Source organism: Gekko japonicus, unplaced genomic scaffold (genome assembly GCF_001447785.1).
Source record: "Gekko japonicus isolate JY-2015 unplaced genomic scaffold, Gekko_japonicus_V1.1 scaffold3426, whole genome shotgun sequence".
Classification (NCBI taxonomy): Eukaryota; Metazoa; Chordata; class Lepidosauria; order Squamata; family Gekkonidae; genus Gekko; species Gekko japonicus.
In genome coordinates this window covers 75,281-99,880 of record NW_015160330.1, presented here as the reverse complement: position 1 = coordinate 99,880, position 24,600 = coordinate 75,281, and the positions used below count along the sequence as shown (strand labels likewise).

General features: G+C 51.9%; 3 protein-coding genes across 3 annotated transcripts in view; 1 reads left to right on the top strand and 2 right to left on the bottom strand.

Annotated features, from left to right (window-relative positions):
• The window catches only part of LOC107115410 (olfactory receptor 52B2-like), a 40,138-nt gene extending 38,629 nt beyond the window's left edge, over positions 1-1,509 (bottom strand). The window contains exon 1 of the mRNA XM_015417115.1: positions 569-1,509. Coding sequence (XP_015272601.1) covers positions 569-1,509 — 941 coding nt within the window. The remainder of the gene's footprint in view (positions 1-568) is intronic.
• Positions 1,510-13,854: 12,345 nt separating this feature from the next.
• Positions 13,855-14,730, bottom strand: LOC107115402 (olfactory receptor 52B2-like). The gene has a single exon (XM_015417102.1). The coding sequence runs from the start codon at positions 14,728-14,730 to the stop codon at positions 13,855-13,857; it is 876 nt and encodes a 291-aa protein (XP_015272588.1).
• A 7,091-nt stretch (positions 14,731-21,821) lies between these two features.
• Positions 21,822-22,769, top strand: LOC107115445 (olfactory receptor 51V1-like). The gene has a single exon (XM_015417159.1). It carries the CDS (start codon positions 21,822-21,824, stop codon positions 22,767-22,769), a length of 948 nt encoding a protein of 315 aa, XP_015272645.1.
• Positions 22,770-24,600: the final 1,831 nt, after the last annotated feature.

Here is a 24,600-nt window from a genome sequence, read left to right as displayed (position 1 = left end):
GTAAACGGTGAGTGTGAGGAGTGAGGAAACGGTGGCTGCGAGGAGTGGGGAAACGGTGGCTGCGAGGAGTGGGGAAATGGTGGCTCTGAGGAGTGGGGAAACGGTGGCTGTAAGGAGTGGGGAAATGGTGGCTGCGAGGAGTGGGGAAACGGTGGCTGCGAGGAGTGGGGAAATGGTGACTGCGATGAGTGGGGAAACGGTGGATGCGAGGAGTGGGGGAACGGTGGCTGCGAGGAGTGGGGAAAAGGTGGCGTGCCACAGAACCCTGGCCACATCAAGAGGAACAGCCAGTGTGCCAGCAGAGCCAGCAGCATGACCGTTCGTAGACAGTGCACTTTCCCAGCACTGCTGGGTGGGGGGTGGGGGTGTTGGCCGGGAGGGAGACGCCTGCTCAGAGGTCCTTGCTCCCAGGAGCCTCACGGACACAAAAACAGTTCTCCAGGCAGCCCTGGAGGAGTGGAAGGGAAAAGCCGTGATTCCAGCACGCAGTCCCCAGGAGTCCATCTTCTTCCTCTTTAGAAGAAGGATTTCCCCCCCCAGTGAGGGTGCCACCGTCTCTTAGCGGCACGTCCCCCGCACCTTTGAGAACATATGAAGGACTCTCTCCCGAATCTGCCTTGTTCTCACCCCATAGACAATGGGGTTGAGCATAGGGGGCACAATGACGTAGAAGTTGGCCAGCAGGATGTGGATGCAGCTAGGAACGTTGTGGACAAAGCGGTGGGTGAGGAAGGAGAAGAAGGCGGGCAAGTAGAACATCAAGATGACGCCCAGGTGGGAGCCGCAGGTGCGGAGAGCCTTGAGACGAGCCTCCTTGGAGGGGAGCCGGAAGACGGCTCGGAGGATGACCGCGTAGGAAAGGGCAATGAGCAACACATCCAGCCCGGAGGACAGGAGGGTGGTGGTGAATCCGTACCAGACGTTGACAGTGATGTCCGCGCAGGCCAGCCGAGCGATGCCCATGTGCTCGCAGTAGGTGTGGCGCATGGTGCTGTGGCCGCAGTAGGGCAGCCTCTTGAGGAGGAAGATGGTTGGGAACATGATGCACGCCCCTCTCAGCAGCACCGCCACGGCCACCTTCCCGATCACGGAGGGCGTCATGATCATCATGTAGCGCAGCGGGTCGCAGATGGCGACGTAGCGGTCAAAGGCCATGGCCAGCAGGATTGTTGACTCCGCGATGAAGCTGAAGTGGGTGAAGAACATCTGGGCGATGCAGCCGTCGAAGGAGACCTTCCTGGATCCAAACCAGAAGATGGCCAGCATCTCGGGCACCGTGACGGTGGACAAGGTGAGGTCGGCCACCGAGAGCATCGCTAGGAAGAGGCACATGGGCTGCCGGAGGGTGTGGTCTGTGGCAATGAGGAACAGGAAGAAGATATTCCCCGTCAGCGCCAGGACGTACATCAGGCAGAAAGGGACAGAGATCCAGATGTGGGACTCCTCCATGCCTGGGATGCCGGTCAGGACAAAGGTGATGGGTTCGAAGCTGCTGCGGTTGAGAGCCATCGGGGGAGATGTGGATCTTGGTAGGCCTTGGGCTCCTGAGGAGAGAAAAGAAAAGACATTGCAGCAGGGGTGTCAAACATGCGGCCCGGGGGCCGGATCAGCACCCCCCCCCCGCGGAGGGCTTCCATCAGGCCCGCAGTGGAACTGGCTGGCTTCTGCTTCTTCTTCCAGTTCTGCTGCTGCTGCTGCGTCATCGTAGGTTTGCAGCTGACAGATACACACAGCTGAACAGCATACTCAGGATTGCAACTGCACAGACATTTTGATGCAATAATTCAGAGCAAGAGGTGTCCGTTATCAGACATGGTTCAATAAAGAAAATATTGCAAGAGGGCTGATGTTTTAAGCATGTTTTTATTTTAAGTTAAAAAACCAACACTTTTGTGTCTGTGTCCTTTATAAAGTTTAGAACTCCGCTACCTGGCATTACATTTTATGACACGCACGGCACGGCCCAACAAGGTCTGATTCATGTCAGATCCGGCCCTCATAACAAATGAGTTCGACACCCCTGCATTACAGAATAAGTGGTTTTGTGGCCTGTTGTAGAGGACCGATCTGGGGGGGGGGAGTCCACATGTCTTTAAGATCTGAGGTTTAAGTGATGATCTTTGGCAACAGAATCTCAAATTCACTCGTCGGAAATTGGTTTTCAGCAATCATCTTCAGAACCAGAAGGGCCCATAAACTTCTACCAACACAGAGGCCAAGTCTGATTTTTTTAAAAAATAAATAAATAAAATAAATTGGCTAAACGTCTTCTCACTGCTGGTCTCTCTTTCGCTGAAAAATGGAATCTCATCTCCCCCCCCCCCATTAGCTTTTGTTCCTGACCCAGAAGACTCCCCAATAACGCCCCCCCCCGCCATAAGACCCCGCAGGGAACGTCACAAGGAGAAACAGCCTGCTTTTGGACACTGGAGGGGGGGGGGACAAGGATGTGTCACAGAGGTACTCAGGCAGTTAATGTTCTGTACAGCTTTAAAAATCATTAACTAAATTATTGTTTGGTTGCCTCAGGGAGTTCCAGACAGGTCCCAGGAATATATCCAGGCCACAAATATGTCCACCTCCACCACTCCCCCCCCCGCCCACAAGTATCCCAGGGTTGCAATGTTCCCTCTAAGCTGCAGAATCTCATGAGCAAAAATTCTGCTTTGTGAGCTACTGGCATTGAAGTTGTGAGTGAGCAATTTGGCTACTGCATTAATAATAATAATAATAATAATAATAATAATAATAATAACAACAACAACATCTTTCAATTTATTAAACGCTCAATCCTGCAGAGCTGCTGGCTCTGAGCGATTTACAGTTACACATATTAACAAGGGACTAACAATGATTCGTAGGGGGTAAGGGAGGACAACATATAAATCTTTTTTTTAAGTCGCACACGTTTGCAGCCGACGGGGTTTTTTTGTTCAGCTGTAGACTTAGACGTGTTCCAGACGGCATTCACTTGGCTTGGCTTGATGACGTCAGTTTTTCCAGGACTGCTTCGAGTCGCAACGTCGCACAGCCACGGCCTGGCCGGATTGGCCCATCGCAGGCTTCTTAATGCCGAAGAGATCTTTCCAGGCTTACGAGCTTACGAGCTGGACATTTCGTTTCGCCGGCTAACACCTACCCCCACCGGGGGGGGGGTTAGTGTGCCCACCCTCTCTAAGGAATGGTACCCATTTTATCTACTTGCCGAAGCTTTCGAGCCGCTGGGTGGACGGCGAGCTGGGGACAAGGCTGGTAGCTCACACCAGCACGGGCTAGAACTGACTGCAGTTCTGTTCAGTTCAGATGTTACTGTAACCAGAGGATAAATCCTCTGTGCCACCGCTCTGCTCTGGAGCCATCCTTCCTGAGCGAAGACAAAAATGTGTGAGCTGGAGGCTAAAAAATGGTGAGCCAGCTCACACTCACTCTGCTTAGAAGGAGCACTGGTTGCCACTCTCCAGGTGGGGCCTGGAGATCGCCTGGAATTGCAACTGAACTCCAGACGAGAGAGATCTGCTCCCCTGAAGGAAATGGCTGTTGGAGGGCGGACTCTGTAGCCTTAGACCGGGCTGAGCTCCCCCCACCACCATTGACTCTCTGACACCAGAGAAATGCCGACCCCAAACTGGACCGCCAGAGAAACTGGAGCCGGAGCCGAAGAATAGCTACCCCCACTTGGGTGCCGGTAGGCAGCCCCCACCCCTATACCATGTGGCCTTAGTAAGGGACTTGAAACTTGCACTTGAAACCTGCCTGTAAACTGCTCTGAGACCTTCGGGTCAGAGTGGTATATAAACTGAAATAAATAAATAAATAAATAAATAAAATAAAAGGAAGCTCTTATGGCCCCAGCGCTTGCCTTGGAACTGGGAGGGACATTGATGTCTTTGGACCTGCTAAAGCGGCATGATGAAGGCGAAGCACTGCCCTTGGTACTTGCAGGGGGCCAAAGCGCATCACTGATTGCCATTAAAGAAGCTGAAGCCGTTGATGTGGCTGGCCCTGCTTAACTTCCGAGATCTGACGAGATCAGGCCCTCCTGGGCTCTCCAGGTCAGGGCCATACAGAATCCTAGAAACTGTCAGCTATGCTGCCATGAGTGTGGAGATGTTTTCTAATTGCCTTGCATTCCTTCCCATGCGCTTAATTGCTTCAGAGCTGTAATGCTTATCTCTGATGTTGTACTGGTGGAGAATGTGGTGTCTATCGTCCGTGGGAGCTTCTCCGTTCCCAGCTTCGCAACCGTTAGAGAGTCCAGCAGTATCCCGTGCGCGGGAGCACACCTAATTGGTGATTGCTGGGGGGGGGCACATACGAATGCCCTATATCCTATTATGCGCACAGATATCCCTCCATTCCTGACAGTGTTTGTGTTATCGCATCTATGGCTTTTCAATAAAAGTAAAACCTTCCTGGAAGCGTGTACTTTGTCGCTTAGCTGTGGGTCCTGACAGAAACCCATAGAGTTGGAAGGAGCCCTACAGGCCATCTAGTCCAACCCCCTGTTCAATGCAGGGCCAGCCTAGAGCAGGGGTGTGTCAGGGTTCGATAGTCAGTTCACACCACACAGCGCTTCATAAGAAGTATTCTGTTTATTGGTCGTTCATAACGATGACACGTGAACGTCTTTTGTCAGGAATGGCCCAAAGCAGCAGGGCACCCGGAGTTATACTAGTTTCAAAACACCCCCCATTAGAAGCAGAAGCCAATAAGCATTGTGCAGCGCATGCGGGAGAAAAGAAAGTGGGCAAAATAGGAGCCGTTTGTTCCCAGCAGGTCAGGAGCAGCTGGAGCCCCAAGGTCAGGAAAGCAAAAGCAGATAACAACCCAGACAGGAGACATCGTTAGAGTACCAGGCAGAGGAGAGGAGGATCTTCCCCCCACAGATTCCAGGGAATGGCAGTGTTAACTGACATCGTGTCGAACTAATTTCTTATGAGGGCTGAATCTGACATAGATGAGACCTTGTTGGGCCAGGCCGGGCGTGTCATAAAATGTAATGCCAGGGAGCGGAGATATAAACTTTACAAAGGACACAAACACAAAGGTTTTTAAAACTTCAAATAAAAAACATGCTTAAAACATCAGCACTCTTGCAATATTTTGTTTATTTAACAGTGTCTGATAACGGACACCTCTTGCTCTGAATGATTGCATCAAAATGTCTGTGCAGTTGCAATCTTGAGTATGCTGTTCAGGTGTGTATCTGTAAAGCTGCAAACCTACGATGACGCAGCAGCAGCAGCAGAACTGGAAGAAGAAGCAGAAGCCAGCCAGTTCCACTGTGGGCCTGATGGAAGCCCTCCGGGGGCCTGATCCGGCCCCCGGACCGCATGTTTGACACCCCTGGCCTAGAGCATCCCTGATGAGTATTTGTCCAGCCGCTGCTTAAAGACTGCCAGGGAGGGGGAGCTCACCACCTCCCGAGGCAGCTGATCCCACCATTGCACAACTCTTTACTGTAAAAAAGTTTTTCCTAATATCCGGCCGGCACCTTCCCGCCCTTAATTTAAACCCATTCTTGCGAGTCCTCTCCCCTGCCCTCCTCCAAGTGACAACCCCTCGGATACTTAAAGAGAGCAATCATATCTTTTGGAGCTGTGCAAAAGTACAGAATTTGGAGGATTTTGTAGTCCGCTTCATTAACGATACGTTAAATATTAGTTTACCTCATGATCCAAAGGTTATATTATTGGGTTACCTTAAAGGTTATGCTGTTCTGTCAGGTTGGGAATCTGTGTTGTTAACCCTCCTTGCAGCGGCTGAAATAATCCTGGCTGCCAGGTGGGACAGTCCAGGTTCTCCAACTTCAGGAGGCCGGGTGAATTTCCTTTGGGGAAATGTGTTGCTTATCAAATTGACTTATCGCCAAAGGACATTAAGAAATCCTTGTGATATTTCAGATAAGTTCATAGAACGTTGGGGCTCTGAGTCTGTTCATAACGTTCTGGAATGATAAGGCTGTGTAGAGGGAATTCCCCCTTATTTATTTATTTATTTATTACTTTTGACTTCTATACAGCTCCATTCCCGCAGGCTCGGAGCGGTTTACATAGTAAGTTACTTCTCCTATCTAGGGTCACAGTATATACAGGGGGTGACTGCCTACCGGCACCCAGGCAGCAGGGCCCAGTTGTTATTGTGTTTCCTATGGGCTGTTCCGAGAACTCTCTGTGCGGTCTTTACATTTTGAGGGATTACAGAACCAGTGTCATTATAAATCACTCTACACTGATGAGATACTTTTGTCTCTGGTGATGGGGCCATAGAATCATAGAATGTTAGAGTTGGAAGGGACCTTGCAGGTCATCTAGTCCAACCCTCTGCACTCTGCAGGAGCACAGCCGAAAGACAGCCCTACAAACCTACAACATACCCGAAAGATGGTCGTCTAGCCTCATAGAATCATAGAATGTTAGAGTTGGAAGGGACCTTGCAGGTCATCTAGTCCAACCCCCTGCACTCTGCAGGAGCATAGCTAAAAGATAGCCCTACATACCTATAACATACCCGAAAGATGGTCGTCCAGCCTCATAGAATCATAGAATGTTAGAGTTGGAAGGGACCTTGCAGGTCATCTAGTCCAACCCCCTGCACTCTGCAGGAGCAGAGCCGAAAGAGAGCCCTACATACCTACAACATACCCGAAAGATGGCCGTCCAGCCTCCGCCTGGAGACGTCCAGCGAAGGAGCCTCCACCACCTCCCGAGGCAGACTGTTCCACTGCTCAGCCACTCGCTTACAGTCAGGAAGTTTCTCCTGATATTTAGCCGGTAGCGACTCCCTTGTCATTTCCACCCATTAGATCAAGTCTTGCAATCCGGGCCACATTAATAATATTTTGGGTATCTAAAATAAATGAACAAATAAATACGAAAATTGTTAATAAAAAAATGGATATGCTGAAGGAGGGAAGGGGGAGCGGCATGGCGGTCCTGCATGCGAGCTGCAGCTCCCGGAACTGCCTGGAAGTGCTTGCGGCAACTCACCTAGAAAAGGTGGAATCAGCCCTGCCCCCCCCCCAAGTGACCTGGAGACGAGACCTGGCCAAGCGTCAGAGCAGGATGCGCAAGCGGGGACCCTTAGGCAAGGGAAGGGCAGCAGGAGGCTCCTTCTCCTGACCAAGGGGATGCTTGTCAGCAGGGGTCATTTCATAGAAAAAGAGGTGCAGAGCTCATTAGCATAACTCATTAGCATAACTCATTTGCATATGCCACACCCCCTGGCATCACCGGAAGTGTGTCAGAAGGCAACACCCACCACTGCTCAGGCTCCACTGGACTGTTTTGGATTGCTAGCTATTGGGGGGGGGGAATGTGCAGATCTGTCCTCACAGAGGAGGGAGAGCTTGTACCTGAATAAAACTTGGTCTTACCTGAATAAAACCTGGTCTTAAAGGTGCCAGTGGGCTGTCTTGGGCCGGGGGGAGCTCTGCAGCTTACCTGGCTGCTTCTTGCTCTGAGGGCTGCTGGGAGCAGGGGGTGGGGCTTGTTGCATGTGCCCGCCCCCTGGGCTCTTTACTGCCGGAGCTCCGCTCCCGTACGCTCCTGCAGGAAATGACCCCTGCTTGTCAGGTTCCCAGTAAAATCAATCTCCACGCACACATCTGCAGTGAATGCTTTATTTAGAAGATATGAGATGCTGTGGGTTCAAACTCTTCGTTAGGACTGATTTGCAAGGTGGGAAAAGCAAGGTATAGCTACAACCCCAAACTCCATGCGCTCAACGTCAGCATTACTGCAGTGGCTCTGAAAGAAACACAACCACTATCTAGTCAGGCACAGTCTTTCTCAAGGACCTTTCTCGTGTGAAAGATGTCTTGGGGCCTCTTAGGAAAATTACTGAGCAAGCCTCCCTAATTCACTAGATGCACTCACTCCCCCCCCCCAGGAATGCAACGGCAGGCGAGGGCAGCGATAAAGAATACAGAAGGGATACAGAACATAAGTGGAATACATCAGGTATCAGGCAGCCGCCCCGATGCCAGATGCCCGAGTCTAACAGTGCTCCAGGTTTTCTCTTCTTAGAAAAACTCTGAACTGGCAGAGACTGATCGAGAGAGAGATCTTGGAGTCGTAGTAGATAACTCACTGAAAATGTCGAGACAGGGTGTGACTGCAATAAAGAAGGCCAATGCTATGCTGGGGATTATTAGGAAGGGTATTGAAAACAGGTCAGCCAATATCATAATGCCCCTTTATAAATCAATGGTGCGACCTCATTTGGAGTACTGTGTGCAGTTCTGGTCACCACACCTTAAAAAGGATATTATAGCTTTGGAAAAAGTGCAGAAAAGGGCAACTCGAATGATAAAAGGGTTGGAACACTTTCCCTATGAGGAAAGGTTAAAGCGCTTAGGGCTCTTTAGCTTGGAGAAAAGACGACTGAGGGGTGACATGATCGAGGTTTATAAGATTATGCATGGGATAGAGCAGGTAGAGAAAGAGGTACTTTTCTCCCTTTTTCACAATACAAGAACTCCTGGTGGGCACTCCATGACACTGCGGAGCGATCGGGTTAGAACGGATACAAGGAAGTACTTCTTCACCCAAAGAGTGATTAACACTTGGAATTCACTGCCGAAAGAAGTGGTGGCGGCTACAAGCATGGACGGCTTCAAGAGGGAATTAGATAAGCATATGGAGCAGAGGTCCATCAGTGGCTATTAGCCACAAGGTATAGATAGGGGCTCTGGGGCAAGTGATGTTATGTCTTCCTGGTGCTTGGGGGGGGTCAACAGTGGGAGGGTCCTGGCCCCACTGGTGGACCTCCCGATGCCACTGGTATTTCTGGCCACTGTGTGATACAGAGTGTTGGACTGGATGGGCCTTTGGCCTGATCCAACATTGGCATCTCTTATGTTCTTAAAAGGGGAGACACACAGGAACACACAGGAACGGAGTTCTGGCTGGGTTCAGAGTTGGCCATGCCCACTACAGCCAAAACCTCCGCATGTGTGGCTACAGAGGGAAGGCCTGGAGAGCGACCCCCCTGATGACTCCGAGGCAGGCAGGCCGGGGGGGGGGGGAACGTGTCCAAAGGCCAGCTTGCCCGGGCTCTCCTAAGTCACAGGGCACCCAGGCAAGCCAAGGGAAGGCAGTTTAAACTGCCTTCCCTTCCCTTAAAGGGGGGAGGGCTTGCCCGGGCTCCCTATAGCCATGGGACACTTGGACAAGCCAAGGGAAGGCAGTTTAAATTGCCTCCCCTCCCCTCCAAAGACTCCAAGGACTCTGCAGAGGAATGCCATGGCCAGCCACCTCTGCTTCTCACTTGCCTCGGAAGCCCGTTGGTAGGGTCGCCGTAGGTTAGGAGCTAAGCAGCATTGGTACTTGGATGGGAGATCACCAAGGAAGGCTCTGCAGAGGAAGACCGTGGCCAACCACTTCTGCTTCTCCCTTGCCTTGGAAGCCCCTTGCTGGGGTCGCCGGAGGTTAGGAGCTAAGCAGGGTTGGTACTTGGGTGGGAGACCACCAAGGAAGACTCTGCAGAGGAAGGCCATGGCCAACCACCTCTGCTTCTCCCTTGCCTTGGAAGCCCCTTGCTAAGGTCACCATACGTTGGGAGCTAAGCAGCGTTGGTACTTGGGTGGGAGACCACCAAGGAAGACTCTGCAGAGGAAGGCCATGGCCAACCACCTCTGCTTCTCACTTGCCTCAGAAGCCCCTTGCTGTGGTCACTGTAGGTTGGGAGCTAAGCAGGGTTGGTACTTGGAAGGGAGACCACCAAAGAAGACTCTGCAGAGGAAGGCCATGGCCAACCACCTCTGCTTCACACTTGCCTCGGAAGCCCCTGGCTGAGGTCACCGTAAGTTGGGAGCTAAGCAGGGTTGGTACTTGGAAGGGAGACCACCAAGAAAGGCTCTGCAGAGGAAGGCCATGGCCAACCACCTCTGCTTCTCACTTGCCTTCTAAGCCCCTTGCTGTGGTCACTGTAATTTGGGAGCTAAGCAGGGCCGGTACTTGGAAGGGGGACCACCAAGGAAGGCTCTGTAGAAGAAGGCCATTGCAAACCACCTCAGCTTCTCATTTGCTTTTAGAAGCCGCTTGCTGTGGTCACCGTAAGTTGGGAGCTAAGCAGGGTTGGTACTTGGATGGGAGACCACCAAGGAAGGCTCTGTAGAAGAAGGCCATTGCAAACCACCTCAGCTTCTCATTTGCCTTTAGAAGCTGCTTGCTGTGGTCACCGTAAGTTGGGAGCTAAGCAGGGTCGGTACTTAGAAGGGAGACCACCAAAGAAGACTCTGCAGAGGAAGGCCATGGTCAACCACCTCTGCTTCTCACTTGCCTCGGAATCCCCTTGCTGGGGTCACCATAAGTTGGGAGCTAAGCAGGGTTGGTACTTGGAAGGGAGACCACCAAGAAAGGCTCTGCAGAGGAAGGCCATGGCCAACCACCTCTGCTTCTCACTTGCTTTGGAAGCCCCTTCCTGGGGTTGCCATAAGTCTCCTGTGGCTTGATGTCACGTTACACCCCCCCACACACACACACGCAGCCTGGCAAGCAGGCAAAGCTTTTCCCACTGCCCCACCTCCATGACAAGAAGAATCTTCCCCAGCTCCATCTCTTCACGCCAATGTCACAAGACCAAGGTCTGAAGAAAATGATCCGGCCAGAGGGAGGCTCCAAAATGGGCTGCATCCAAGAGCTGAACAGAAGAGCGCAACGCACAACCCATCACTCCTCTGGGTAAAACCCCAGTCGGACCAGGGAACCAAACACACACAAAAGGTGGCTGGGGGCTTTGGGGCATGTGCTTGTCCCCTGCATGTCGCAGCCCTCCCTGCAACCAGGGTTCCCTCTAAGGCGAGTTAGTGCGAGCTAGCTCACAGCTTCTTAGCCTCTGTCTCACACCTTTTTGTCTTGGCTCAGGAAGGAGGGCTCCAGAGCAAATTGATTCATGCAGCAGCCAGATTGCTCGCTCACAACTTTAATGCCAGCAGCTCGCAAAGTAGAATTTTTGCTCACAAGGCTCCGCAGCTTAGAGGCGGCATTGCCTGCAACCCATTCACACCAGGGCAAAACAAATTATGACGAAGGCTCCCTTCCAAAAGGATGTGGGCAGAATGGAGCGTGTGCAGAGGAGAGCGAGGAGGATGATCAGGGGCCTGGAGACCAAGAAGCCCTGCGAGGAAAGGCGGAGGGACCTGGGAAGGTTCAGTATGGAGAAGAGGAGGCTGAGGGGGGGGACAGGATGGCTCTCTCGGAGTCTTTGAAGGGCCGTGTCCCTTAGAGGAGGAGGGCAGGGAGCTGCTCCTGTCGGCAGCAGAGGAGAGGACTGGCAAGAAGGTGTTGAAATTAAGGGCGGGAAGGTGCCGGCTGGATATGAGGAAACACTTTTTGACAATAAGAGTTGTGCCATAGTGGAATCAGCTGCCCGGGGAGGTGGTAATGAGCTCCCCCTCCTTGGCAGTCTTCAAGCAACGGCTGGACAAACACGCACCAGGGATGCTCGAGCCTGATCCTGCATTTAGCAGGGGGCTGGAGTAGAAGGCCTGGAGGACCCAACTCTGTGACTGTATGACTCTCCCACCTGTAACAAACCCCCCCCCACCGGCTCTAAAGCCACTTAATTCTGCAGTGCAGGTTTCCATAGTTCCAGGAGAGCCATTTAAGAGACCCAGCTTGGAGGGGGGGCGTGGGGGCAGCCAGAAAGTGCCATCAAGTCAAAGCTGACTTCGGGCAAAGCCCCCCCCCCTTCCCGGTAGCATTTCCACATCAAGAGAAGAACAGAGGTGGTTTTCCAGTGAGGAGAGGGGGACTCAAAATTTGAAGAAGAGACCCTTCCCTGCCCTCTTTTCTGGCTGACTCACCCAGCTGGTCCTGAAGCGGGGAAGGAAGAGAAGCGGGAAGCTCCAGCCCTGGCGAGGAGGATGGGGTGAGATCGCTGGGCCCCAGGCGGCAGGCGCAGCTGGCGTTCCCGATCGTAAGGTGTCCCGGCTGGGAAGGCCGACAGAGGGCTGCTTGACGGGGCCCACTTGGCCAGGCCCATTAAAGATTAACAGGCGCTCGCTGGGCTCCGCTGAGCAGCTTCCTCCTCGCTCCCCCGCAACCTGGGACGTCCCCAAATCTCCCTGGCAACCTCAGCCTGGCCTTGACGCCCCCAGCATCTCCCTTTAGCCGTACGGACTACAGTACGTTGCCAGCCCCCAGGTGGGGCCTAGAGGTTTCCCGGCCTTACCACTGACCTCCAGAGATCGGTTCCCCCCGGAGGAAAGGGCTGCTTTGGAGGGTGTATAGCCTGTGCCCTGCTGAGGCCCCGCCGCAAATGGTGCCCTTCAGTCTCCCTCCAGGAACTGCCTGTCAGGTTCCACAGCCAACAACGGAGTACACGCTTATCAGAAAGGTTATACTTTATTGCAGAGCTACAGAGGCATTAACATAGTCACTGTTAAGAGTGGCAACGGTTAGAATGTTAGTGTTGGAAGGGACCTCGCAGGTCATCTAGTCCAACCCCTTGCACTCTGCAGGAGCACAGCCAAAAGATGGACCTACATACCTACAACATACCCAAAAGAGGGTCGTCCAGCCTCCGCTTGGAAACGTCCAGTGAAGGAGCCTCCACCACCTCCCGAGGCAGACTGTTCCACTGCTCAACCACCCTCACAGTTAGGAAGTCTCTCCTGATATTTAGCCGGTAACGACTCCCTTGTCATTTCCACCCATCAGATCTAGTCTTGCAATCCGGAGCAAGAGAGAATAGATCTGCTCCATCTTCTACATGGCAGCCCTTCAGATACTTGAAGACTGCAGTCATGTCCCCTCTAAGCCTTCTCTTTCCCAGGCTAAACATGCCCAATTCTTTCAGCCTTTCCTCCTAAGACTTGGATTCCAACCCTCTCACCATCCTGGTTGCCCTCTTCTGGACACGCTTGAGCTTGTCAACATCCTTCCTAAAATGTGGTGCCCAAAACTGGACACGGTACTCCAGGTGAGGCCTGATCAGAGCAGAATAGAGCGAAACGACCACCTCCCGTGGTCTGGACACGATGCTTCTGTTAATGCATCCTAAGATTGCATTTGCTTTCTTCACAGCCACATTGTGCACTGCTGGCTCATGTTTAGCTTGTGATCAGCCAGAACACCCAGATCCTTTTCACAGGTGCTGCTGTCAAGCCAAGTCCCTCCCATTCTATATCAGTGCCTTTGGTTTTTTTGTACCTAAGTGTAGGACATTTTATTGGTCTCTGCCCACTGTTCCAGCCTATCTAGATCATTTTGAATCCTGACTCTGTCTTCTTCAGAATTAGCAATCCCACCCAGCTTCGTGTCATCCGCAGATCTGATAAGCATCCCCTCTATTATGTCTTCCTCCAGGTCATTTATAAAAACATCAAACAACACCGGGCCCAGGACCCTGCAGCACTCCACTCGAGACTTCCCTCCACGTATGCATTTCAAGATCTTTATTGAGATTGTTTTGTATGTTTGTTATTGCTGATTCTGTAAATAATTTGTAAGCATGATATTTCATGTCTTTGAGCATTTTTGGAGGATTTTTCCTTTTTTGTGTGTTCACCACCCAACTACAGTACACGCATGCCCTGGTAACACCAAGTCTAGATTACTGCAATGCCTTCCATGTGGGGCGGCCCTTGAAGAGTATCAGGAAACACTATTAGTACAGACTCTTGTGAGAAGACTGCAGACAAAGTGTGCAGGGGTCCACCAACCTCCGGGGTGGGGTGGGGGGCTGGAGATCTCCTAGAACTACAACTGATATCTGTACTACAGAGATCCACCCCCCTGGAGAAAATGAAGTAAGCAAAGAAGCAAGTTTCCCTCTTGCTCTGGAAGAGTCATCATGGGGCTTCTGTGGAGTAAATTGGACTGCAGCCTCCACCCGCATGGAGAGCGATCAGCGCTGTTTCCTAGCCTGCAAAAACACTAAAGCCACACGATCCCGGATCTGCTTGGTTTTCACCCCGTAGACGATGGGGTTCAACATGGGGGGCACAATGGCAAAGAGGTTGGCCAGCAGGATGTGAACCGGGCGAGGGATGCTGTTCACGGCAAACCTGTAGGCGAAGATTGAGAAAAAGGCCGGGACGTAAAACATTAGAATGACGCAGATGTGAGAGCCGCAGGTGCCGAGGGCTTTGGCCCGGGCATCTCTGGACGGGAGCCGGAAGACAGCACGCAGGATCAGCACGTAGGAGACAGCAATGAAGACGGTGTCTGCGCCCGTGGTTAGGAGAGCCACCGTCAGGCCATACCAAATGTTGAGCGTGATGTCTGCACAGGCCAGCCGGGCGATCCCCATGTGCTCGCAAAACGTGTGGGAAATGACGTTGGGGCCGCAGAAGGGCAGCCTCAGCAGGAGGAAGGTCAGAGAGGCCATCAGGCAGAAAGCCCTGACCGCTGCCGCCACGGCAATCTTCGCTACCCGCGAGTGTGTCAGCACAGTGCTGTACTGCAGCGGGTTGCAGATGGCGACGTACCGGTCGTACGCCATGGCCAGCAAGACGGCCGACTCGGCTACAAAGAGGAAGTGGATGATGAACATCTGCGTGACGCAGGCCTCAAAGGCAATCTCCTTGGCTCGGAACCAGAAGATGCCGAGGGTTTTGGGCATGGTGGTGGTGCAGAGCACGAGGTCGGAAGACGCCAGCATGGCCAGGAAGAAGAACATGGGCCGGTGGAGGCTGCGCTCCTTGACGATGACGAAGAGGAGGAGGCCGTTCCCCAGCAGGGCCAGGAGGAACATGGAGCAGAGAGAATAGATCTGCTCCATCTTCTACATGACAGCCCTTCAAATACTTGAAGACTGCAATCATGTCCCCTCTAAGCCTTCTCTTCCCCAGGCTGAACATACCCAACTCTTTCAGCCTTTCCTCGTAAGACTTGGATTCCAACCCTCTCACCATCCTGGTTGCCCTCTTCTGGACACGCTTGAGCTTGTCAACATCCTTCCTAAAATGTGGTGCCCCAAACTGGACACAGGACTCCAGGTGAGGCCTGACCAGAGCAGGATAGAGTGGAACTACCACCTCCCGTGATCTGGACACAAGGCTTCTGTGAATGCACCCTAAGACTGCATTCGCTTTCTTCATAGCCACATCGTGCACTGCTGGCTCATGTTTAGCTTGTGATCAACCAGAACACCCAGATCCCTTTCACATGTGCTGCTGTCAAGCCAAGTCCCTCCCCTTCTATATCTGTGCCTTTGATTTTTTGTACCTAAGTGTAGGACTTTGCACTTCTGTCTATTGATTTGCACATTATCTCCTTTCATTATGCCTTCTTCCCAATTGTGCTTGTTTGGTCTAATTCCACATTCTCTGTTTTCTTCCACGCTGGTTTTGTCCTGGGTAAAATCTGTATTCATCAATGGCGGCAGCAGCCGTAGGGAAATAACCTCCGTGCTGAATGCAAAAGACTCACCAAGCCTGTGTTCCGTGTGCTTCTGTTTGTGCAGAAGGAAGGTGTTCTGCCCAGCAATGCCACGGAAGCCGCCGATGGAGATATTTGTCCTTTCTTGCTCTAAATCCCAGGAGGGGGTCTTGGAGCCAGGACACCGGAGGGACACAGCTGGCTGTAGCCAAAGGGTATTCCTTGTGGTGTATTCAGCAGGCTGAGTCTCCAATGCCCAAAGTAGATCCAGCAAACAGAATGCTGCCAGACGCCCTCGTCATTTGCCTGAGCTTTGAAAAGTTCCCTGGGCAGCAGTGTTCCCTCTCAGCTGAGTCAGTGTGAGCTAGCTCACAGTTTTTTAGCCTCCGGCTCACACATACTTGTCTCCGCTCAGGGAGGATGGGGCTCCAGAGCAAACTAATTTATGCAGCAGCCAAATCGCTCGCTCACAAGTTCCCTCTAAGCTGAGTGAGTGTGAGCTAGCTCACAGTTTTTTAGCCTCCGGCTCACACATACTTGTCTCTGCTCAGGGAGGATGGGGCTCCAGAGCAAACTAATTTATGCAGCAGCCAAATCGCTCGCTCACAAGTTCCCTCTAAGCTGAGTGAGTGTGAGCTAGCTCACAGTTTTTTAGCCTCTGGCTCACACAGTTTTGTCTCAGCTCAGGAAGGATGGGGCTCCAGAGCGGACTAATGTATGCAGTAGCCAAATCCCTCGCTCACAACTTTAATTCTAGTAGCTCACGAAGTAGAATTTCTGCTCACAAGACTCCTCAGCTTAGAGGGAACATTACTCACAACTTTAATGCCAGTGGCTCACAAAGTAGAGTTTTTGCTCACAAGACTCCACAGCTTAGAGGGAGCATTGCTGGGCAGCGGGGCAGAGCGTGATTCTCTTTGGAGGAGATAGCACTGGAGACACTTGAGGGTCTTTGCAATATGTTCCTTATTCACGGACACGCAAGCAGAACATACACGGGGCAAGACCGTTCTTCCACAGCAGGCAGCTGTTCCACGGACCCTCCACCAGAGTCACAGGGAGCAGCTCCTGAAGCAGACCAGGGGGCCATCAGGCATAACTTCACCTCCTTCAGTCTTCTCCTAGACTGCTGCCCGGGATCCTTTCACCAGAGATCCCAGCCAGGGATCAACTCTAGAAACTTCCACATGCCACGCAGGTGCTCCGCCCCTGAGCCAAGGCCTCAGGTCAACCATGGTGCGGTTTCGGGGAGAAGGAAACCCTAGGAGGCTGTGTCCACTTGGGTGCGGACTTTCTCTGACAATTCCATACTCTTGTGAAGAACTCTTGTGAAAGGAAGTCCTTCTTCACCCAGAGAGTGATGAACACTTGGAATTCACTGCCACAGGAGGTGGTGGCGGCTACAAGCATGGACGGCTTCAAGAGGGAATTCTATAAGCATATGGAGCAGAGGTCCATCAGTGGCTATTAGCCACAAGGTATAGATAGGGGCTCTGGGGCAAGTGATGCTCTGTCTTCTTGGTCTTGGGGGGGGGGGTCAACAGTGGGAGGGCTTCTAATGTCCTGGCCCCACTGGTGGACCTCCTGATGGCACTGGTATTTCTGGCCACTGTGGGATACAGAGTGTTAGACTGGATGGGCCTTTGGCCTGATCCAACAATGGCTTCTGTCTTATGTTCTTATAGGAGGGAATTAGATAAGTATATGGAGCAGAGGTCCATCAGTGGCTATTAGCCACAAGGTATAAATAGGAACTCTGGGGCAAGTGATGCTCTGTCTTCTTGGTGCTTGAGGGGGGGGCAACAGTGGGAGGGCTTCTAATGTCCTGGCCCCACTGGTGGACCTCCTGTTGGCACCTGGGATTTCTGGCCACTGTGTGATACAGAGTGTTGGACTGGATGGGCCTGATCCAACATTGGCGTCTCTTATGTTCTTAAGATATTGTGTGGAGGAAAGGCACTCTTCACATGTACATGTTTTATATATGTGTGTGTTCGTGTGCGTGTGTGTATTTGGATGGGAGTCCACCAAAGAAGCCCAGGGTTGCTACGCAGAGGTAGGCAATGGTGAACATCCTCTGATTGTCTCTAGCCTTGAAAAAGCCTACAAGGTTGCCATAAGATGGATGCGGCTTGATGATACTTTCCACCATGACAGATGATAGATAATGAAGGAGGAGGAGGAGGTTGGATTTATGCCCCACCCTTCACTACCGGAAGGAGTCTCAAAGTGGCTCACAATCTCCTTTCCCTCCCCCTCCCCACAGCAGACACCCCGTGAGCAATGCTCCCTCTAAGTTGTGGAGTCTTCTGATCAAAAAATCTACTTTGTGAGCAGCTGGCATCAAAGTTGTCAGTGAGCAATCTGGCTACTGCCTAAATCAGTTTGTTCTGGAGCTCTCCTTCCCAAGTGGAGACAAAAATGTGTGAGCTGGAGGCTAAAAAACTGTGAGCTAGCTCACACTAACTCAGCTTAGAGGGAACACTGCCTGTGAGGTGGGTGGGGCTGAGAGAGCCCTCTCGAGAACTGCTCCTGAGAGAACAGCTCCAAGAACCATGACTGACTCACACCAGCAGCTGCATGTGGAGGATTGGGGAATCGAACCAGTTTCCCGCAGATTAGAGTCCGCGCTCCTAATCACTACACCAAACTGTCTCAGATAGGCTGACGTCGAAACCGTGTAAATTGGTGGAAACCATTATTAAGGAAAGAATTAGTAGGCACATAGATGAACAAAACCTATTGAGGCAGACTCAGCATGGGTTCTGTAAGGGAAGATCTTGTCTCACTAACCTGTTAGTGTTCTTTGAGGGGGTGAACAAACATGTGGACAAGGGGGATCCAATAGATATTGTTTACCTTGACTTCCAGAAAGCTTTTGATAAAATTCCTCATCAAAGGCTCCTAAGTAAGCTCAAAAATCATGGGATAAAAGAACAAGTCTTTTTATGGATCAAAAACTGGCTAATTAATAGAAAACATAGAGTATAAATGGGCAGTTCTCTCAGTGGAGGGTGGTAAGCAGTGGGGTACCACAATGATCAGTACTTGGTCCACTGCTTTTTAACTTGTTCATTAACGATTTGGAATTGGGAGGAAGCAGTGAGGTGGCTAAATTTGCGGATGATACGAAGTTGTTCAGGGTGGTGAAAACCAGGGAGGATTGTGAGGCACTCCAAAGGGATCTGTCAAGGATGGGCAAGTGGGCATCAACATGGCAAATGGGGTTCAATGTGGCCAAGTGCAAGGTGATGCACATTGGAGCCAAAAATCCTAAATATAAATACACATTGATGGGGTCTGAACTGGCAGAGACAGATCAAGAGAGAGATCTTGGAGTTGTAGTAGATAACTCACTGAAAATGTCGAGACTTTATAAGATTATGCATGGGATAGAGCAGGTAGAGAAAGAGGTGCTTTTCTCCCTTTCTCACAATACAAGAACTCGTAGGCACTCCATGAAATTGATGAGCGGTCGGATTAGAACGGATAAAGGCTGTTTTTGCAGCTTTTGCAGAGAACAGAAAGCAGGAGGATAAAGAGACTCAGAATCCCTTCAAACCGCTGCTTTCTGTTCCAATCATGAACCACCATGAACTGCACAAACTGATCTAAAACTTCGTGGAAGTTCGTAACAGCAGATCCACCATGAACTTCCGTTTGGAAACCACGAACAGGGCGAAATTGTGGGGAATTTTGCTTCTTGGTTCAGTCTGTGCCCATCGCGAGCCGCTTCGGTTAGAGGGCGGGATAAAAAATCAAATAAATAATAAATAAATAAATAAAATAACAATGTAAAAAATAGGCATGCTTTTCAGAAACCCTCCATCTTACATTACGGCAACTACAGAAGAACGGAGATAGCAGATACGGAGGTTCTAGTTAAGGCTGATAGAGGACATTCCTCTCCCCTTCTGGGCACCCCTCAAAAACTGTAGGTTTGCTTTAGTGGCTGAGCCAGCCCTGGCAATGGGGGTGAAGTGAGCTTGCTTTGCACCATAAGCACCACAGAGTAGGCACCATAATGAGATCCTGCCCATGTCTGGTCACATCCGCGTTCACATTTCCTCCACTTGCACGCCATCTGCCCGACTATTTCATCATCCCTGGCTCCTCATTCATTCAGGGGCCTTTCAGGCTCTGCGGGAGGGACATGCATGCTCCCCAGCAACCCTGTCGACCACCTGGTCATCTCCACATGCCACCAGTGGACCAGGGCTGGTTGGAGCACCAGGCAACAGTTTATCAGTAAGAATTTACCACAGCTTGACACAGCCGCCAGTGGAGCGGAACCTGCTCAGAAGAAGACCTCCAGGGAGGGGCTCAGGGGACCAACAGCTAATTCGTTGTTCCCACCACAGTCAGTTTCCTGCCTCATCTCCTGGGCCCTGCTCCCCTCTATAAATACTCTCAGCCAGTACTATTAGCAGAGGCAAGCCTCAGGTGCTTCAAGAAGGCGGCGGATCAGACTCGTGAGGGTCCCTCTAGTCCAGCCTCCCGTCTCACACTGTGGCCAAGGCCTTCCCCAATAATAGCTAATAGCCACTGGCTGACCTATGGCTCAGAGCAAGTCCCTCTCCAAAGACCTGAAGACAGAAGCACAGACAACACAGAGCAGACGGGAGGCAAAGAACTGAGACACGGCCGTTCCCATCCGTGATCTCCGTAATAACTGCATAGGTCCAGCTGAAAGAGAAGCCGTTCCAAACCAGAAAATCCTTTTGGAACCTCAGCACCAGAAGTGACCAGGGAAAGGCCCTCGAATGGATGGCCTTCTAAGGTCTTTCCTGTTTGTGAAGAAGTCCCTTGTGGATGCCTTCCTTGTCTCACCTGCACTGGCTCCAGGGCAGAGTTGACCAGAAACAGTGTCCTCGTGCGTGTGGCGCGTGGAGAGGTAAGACTCCTTCCACAGCAAGGCCAGGCATGTTGTGGGATACTCTGGAATGGCCTGCCCGAGGAGGTCAGGGAAGCTCCCACTTGCATGGCTGCCTGCAAATTACAGAAAGCAGAATCATGCAAGGGAGCTTTTCTGTGCAGGCAATTGGGTTGCAAAGTATTACGCTACTTAGAGGACTCTATTAGGGACTGTGGCCTGCACTACTGTGTTTAGCTTACTGAAACTAGGATCCTGCTATGTAATTTTTGCATCATTTAATCTGTCGGGTTCAGACTTAGGCTTATATATATGTTTATATATAAGGTGACTGAAGGGAACCTCCACTTTCAGAGGCATTAAGCCTCTGAATCCCAGAGCCAGGAGGAAACATCAGGGGAAGGCCTTGGTCTCTAAGCCCTGTTGTTGGCCCTCCAGAGGAACTGGTTGGCCACTGTGTGAGACGAGATGCTGGGCTAGATGGACCCTCACTGGTCTGATCCAGCAGGGCTCAGGTTCTTCTCAGGTGAAGGCCTCAGCCTTTATGCCCTGTTTGTTTGGCCCTCCAGAGGAACTGGTTGGCCACTGTGTGAGACGGGATGCTGGGCTAGATGGACCCTCACTGGTCTGATCCAGTAGGGTTCTTCTCAGGTTCTTCTCAGGGGAAGGCCTCGGCCTCTCTTCCCTGTTGTTGGCCCTCCAGGGGAGGCTGGACTAGAGGGACCCTCCCTGGTCTGACCCAGCAGGGCTCTTCTGGTGTTCTTATCAGGGGAAGACCTCAGCCTCTCTGTCCTATTGTTGGCCCTCCAGAGGAACTGGTTGGCCCCTGTGTGAGATGGGATGCTGGACTAGATGGACCATCACTGGTCTGATCCAGCAGGGCTCTTCTGATGTTCTCATCAGTGGAAGGCCTCGGCCTCTCGACCCTGTTGTTGGCCCTCCAGAGGAACCGGTTGGCTGCTGTGTGAGACAGGATGCTGGGCCTTTCTGGGGTTCTTATCAGGGGAAGGCCTCGGCCTCCATGCCATGTTGTTGGCCCTCCGGAGGAACTGGCTGGCCACTGTGTGAGACAGGAGGCTGGACTGGATGGACCTTCACTGGTCTGATCCAGCAGGTCTCTTCTGAGGTTCTTCTCAGGGGAAGGCCTCGGCCTCTCTGCCTTGTTGTTGGTCCTCCAAAGGAACTGGCTGGCCCCTGTGTGAGACGGGAGGCTGGACTAGAGGGACCCTCCCTGGTCTGACCCAGCAGGGCTCTTCTGAGGTTCTTCTCAGGGGAAGGCCTCGGCCTCTCTGCCTTGTTGTTGGTCCTCCAAAGGAACTGGCTGGCCCCTGTGTGAGACGGGAGGCTGGACTAGAGGGACCCTCCCTGGTCTGACCCAGCAGGGCTCTTATGAGGTTCTTATCAAGGGAAGGCCTCGGCCTCTCTGCCCTGTTGTTGGCCCTCCAGAGGAACTGGCTGGCCTCTGTGTGAGACGGGATGCTGGCCTAGAGGGACCATTGGCCTGATCCAGCAGGGCTGTCCTTCTGTTCCTATGTTATTAGCTGGCTTTTGAAAGCGTAATTTGTTCTGATCCCTCTTTGAATTTCACAGGAACTGGAAAGCGATACTTGCCAGTCGTCATGGCTTCCCTCACCCCAGCCAATCTCAGTGCCACACTGTTTACCCTGTGCGGCTTCCCAGGGCTAGAGATGGTTCACCACTGGATCGGCATCCCCATCTTTTCCGCCTACCTGGTGGCAGCGCTGGGCAACTGCACCATCCTGTACATCGTCTGGACGGAGCCCAGCCTGCACCAGCCCATGTACTATTTCCTGGCCATGCTGGCCACCACCGACCTGGGACTCTGCCTCACCACCGTGCCCACCGTCATGGGAGTCCTCTGGTTCCAGCTGAGGAAGATCAGCAAACACGCCTGCATCGCTCAGCTCTTTATTGTTCATTCCTTCTCCTTCATGGAGTCCGCTGTGCTCTTTGCCATGGCATTGGACCGCTTCCTGGCCATCTGCTATCCCCTGCGGTACACACTTCTCCTGACCACAAGCAGAGTGGTGAGAATCGGCCTGGTCCTGCTGCTGAGAAGCACCCTGCTGCTGGTGGCCCCCATGGTGTTCCTTCAGCGGTTCCCCTACTGCCCGGGTGCAACCCTTTCTCACTCCTACTGCCTTCACCAGGATGTGATCCGCCTGGCATGTGCCAACACAGTCTTCAATACTTTCTACGGCCTCATTGTCATCCTCCTCACCTTGGGCTCTGACCTCCTCTTCATCTTCATCTCCTACAGCCTGATCCTGAAGGCAGTCCTGGGCATGACCTCTGGGGATGAAGGCCACCGCAAGGCCCTGGGCACCTGCGTCTCCCACCTCTGTGCCGTCCTGGTCTTCTACGTGCCAGTGCTCGGGCTCTCTGTTGTGCACCGGTTTGGCCGGCACGCCTCTCCCCTTCTCCACGTCGTCATGGGCAACATCTACATCCTCCTCCCACCCCTGATGAACCCCATCATCTACAGCATCAAAACCAAGCAGATCTACAGCAGGATCCTCAGAATGGTCTCACTCAAGAGAGTCTGAGGAACCGAGATAAGGCTGAGGGTGCCACTGTCTCTGCTCGTTGCAGGACTGGGTCCTGTGCAAAATATTAAAAAGTTGTATTCTCCACCTTTTGATAAATCAGAATGTCAATTGCATTGGCATACCTTCGTTGTATTCTTTTATTCTGATACGCCTGGTCTTACTTTCCCCCCCCCCCCCCCCCCGTCTGTGTTCCCTGAAGAATTGTCTCTTTCCTTTCCGTTTATCATCAGTTTTGGTCTCTGTTCTTCCTAAATTCTGGCGTAGGTGCTCATAAGCCTCTGTCACCTGTGTTTTAAAGCTGCGTTTCTATAGATGTACAATTGATTGAAATATTTTGACCAAACATTCCACCCCCCCTCTTCTGGTGGAGGTTCAGGGTCGCTCACAAGTGCAGGTGAGAACCACACAGCAGAAACATTCTCAATAATATTTATGTATTATTTATTAATTAGATTTTTATCCCGCCCTCCCGCCGAAGCGGCTCAGGGCGGCTTACAACAATAAGAAACCCTCCAAAAAGACTGCCCTTGAGACAACAGCTCTGAGGGAACTTGTGACCACAGTTCCCCCTAAGATCTGCTAGTGGACGCTGGCGCACAACATGTCAGAGACCAGCTCAGAGGATTTCTGTTGGGGGGGGGGGGTCCATAGAATTAGAACCCCTGGTCCAATCTTTCTGAAATTTGATGGGGGGTTTGAGGAGAGGCGCCAGCAGCCCCCCCGGATCAATTCTCTTTTATAGCTTATAGGGCTCATTTACTATATTGGTCCCCATAGGCGATAATTGAGCCAGGGGAAAAAAATTTTTTTGCACACACCTATGATTTGTAAGGAGCTGTGGTGGCTCAAGTGGTTAAGATGCTGAACTGCAGGCTGTGGAAGGTCAGTAGAGTTCAGCAGTTCGAGACCCGGGTGCCGCATGGCGGAGTGAGCTCCCATCTCTACTTCCAGCTCCTGCCAACCTAGCAGTTCGAAAGCAAGAAATTGCAAGTAGATAAATAGGTACCACTTCAGTGGGAAGGTAACAGCGTTCCGTGCGCCTTGGTGTTTAGTCATGCTGGCCACATGACCACGGAAACGTCTTTGGACAGCGCTGGCTCTTCGGCTTTGAAACGGAGATGAGCACCGCAACCCTAGAGTCGGATTCGACTGGCTTTCGAGCGAGGGAAACCTTGACCTTTACCTTTTTTATGATTTGTAAGCTGCATGGAGTCACAGGGAAAAGTGGGATATAAATATTTGAATAAATAAGGAGTTTGGGCAGGTTGATAACATTGAAGCCCTTTCCTGTTTGTTAGGTTAGGCAGGGTTCTGACAGTCATTGTTCCACCTATGTTATACTTGAGCCGTAATGCTGGTTGTCATATTTTACTAAAAAAACAAAAGCAAAGTAGACTGCAAGAGTCTCCCACCCCAACAAGTGCTGGTATGTTTTCTAAGGGTCCAAGGCCAGATCTACCAATATAGTGGAAAGCGGTGGGTACATCAGTTTTCTGGGGGACAGGTTTACCCAGGGGTCATTTTGTAGAAAAAGAGGCACAGGAGCTCATTAGCATAATTCCTTAGCATAACTTATTTGCATGTGCCACACCCCCTGACATCACCGGAAGTGTGTCAGGAGGCAACACCCACCGCTCAGGCTCCACTGGACTGTTTTGGATTCCTAGCTATTGGGGGGGGGGGAATGTGCAGATCTGCCCTCACAGAGGAGGGAGAGCTCGTACCTGAATAAACCTTGGCCTTAAAGGTGCCACTGGACTGTTTTGGATTCCTAGCTATTGGGGGGGGGGGACGTGCAGATCTGTCCTCACAGAGGAGGGAGAGCTTG

What these genes read in the sequence shown, in the direction of transcription:
- LOC107115402 (XM_015417102.1), bottom strand. Translation starts at nt 14,730, where the DNA reads ATGGAGCAGATCTATTCTCTCTGCTCCATGTTCCTCCTGGCCCTGCTG.
- LOC107115445 (XM_015417159.1), top strand. Translation starts at nt 21,822, where the DNA reads ATGGCTTCCCTCACCCCAGCCAATCTCAGTGCCACACTGTTTACCCTG.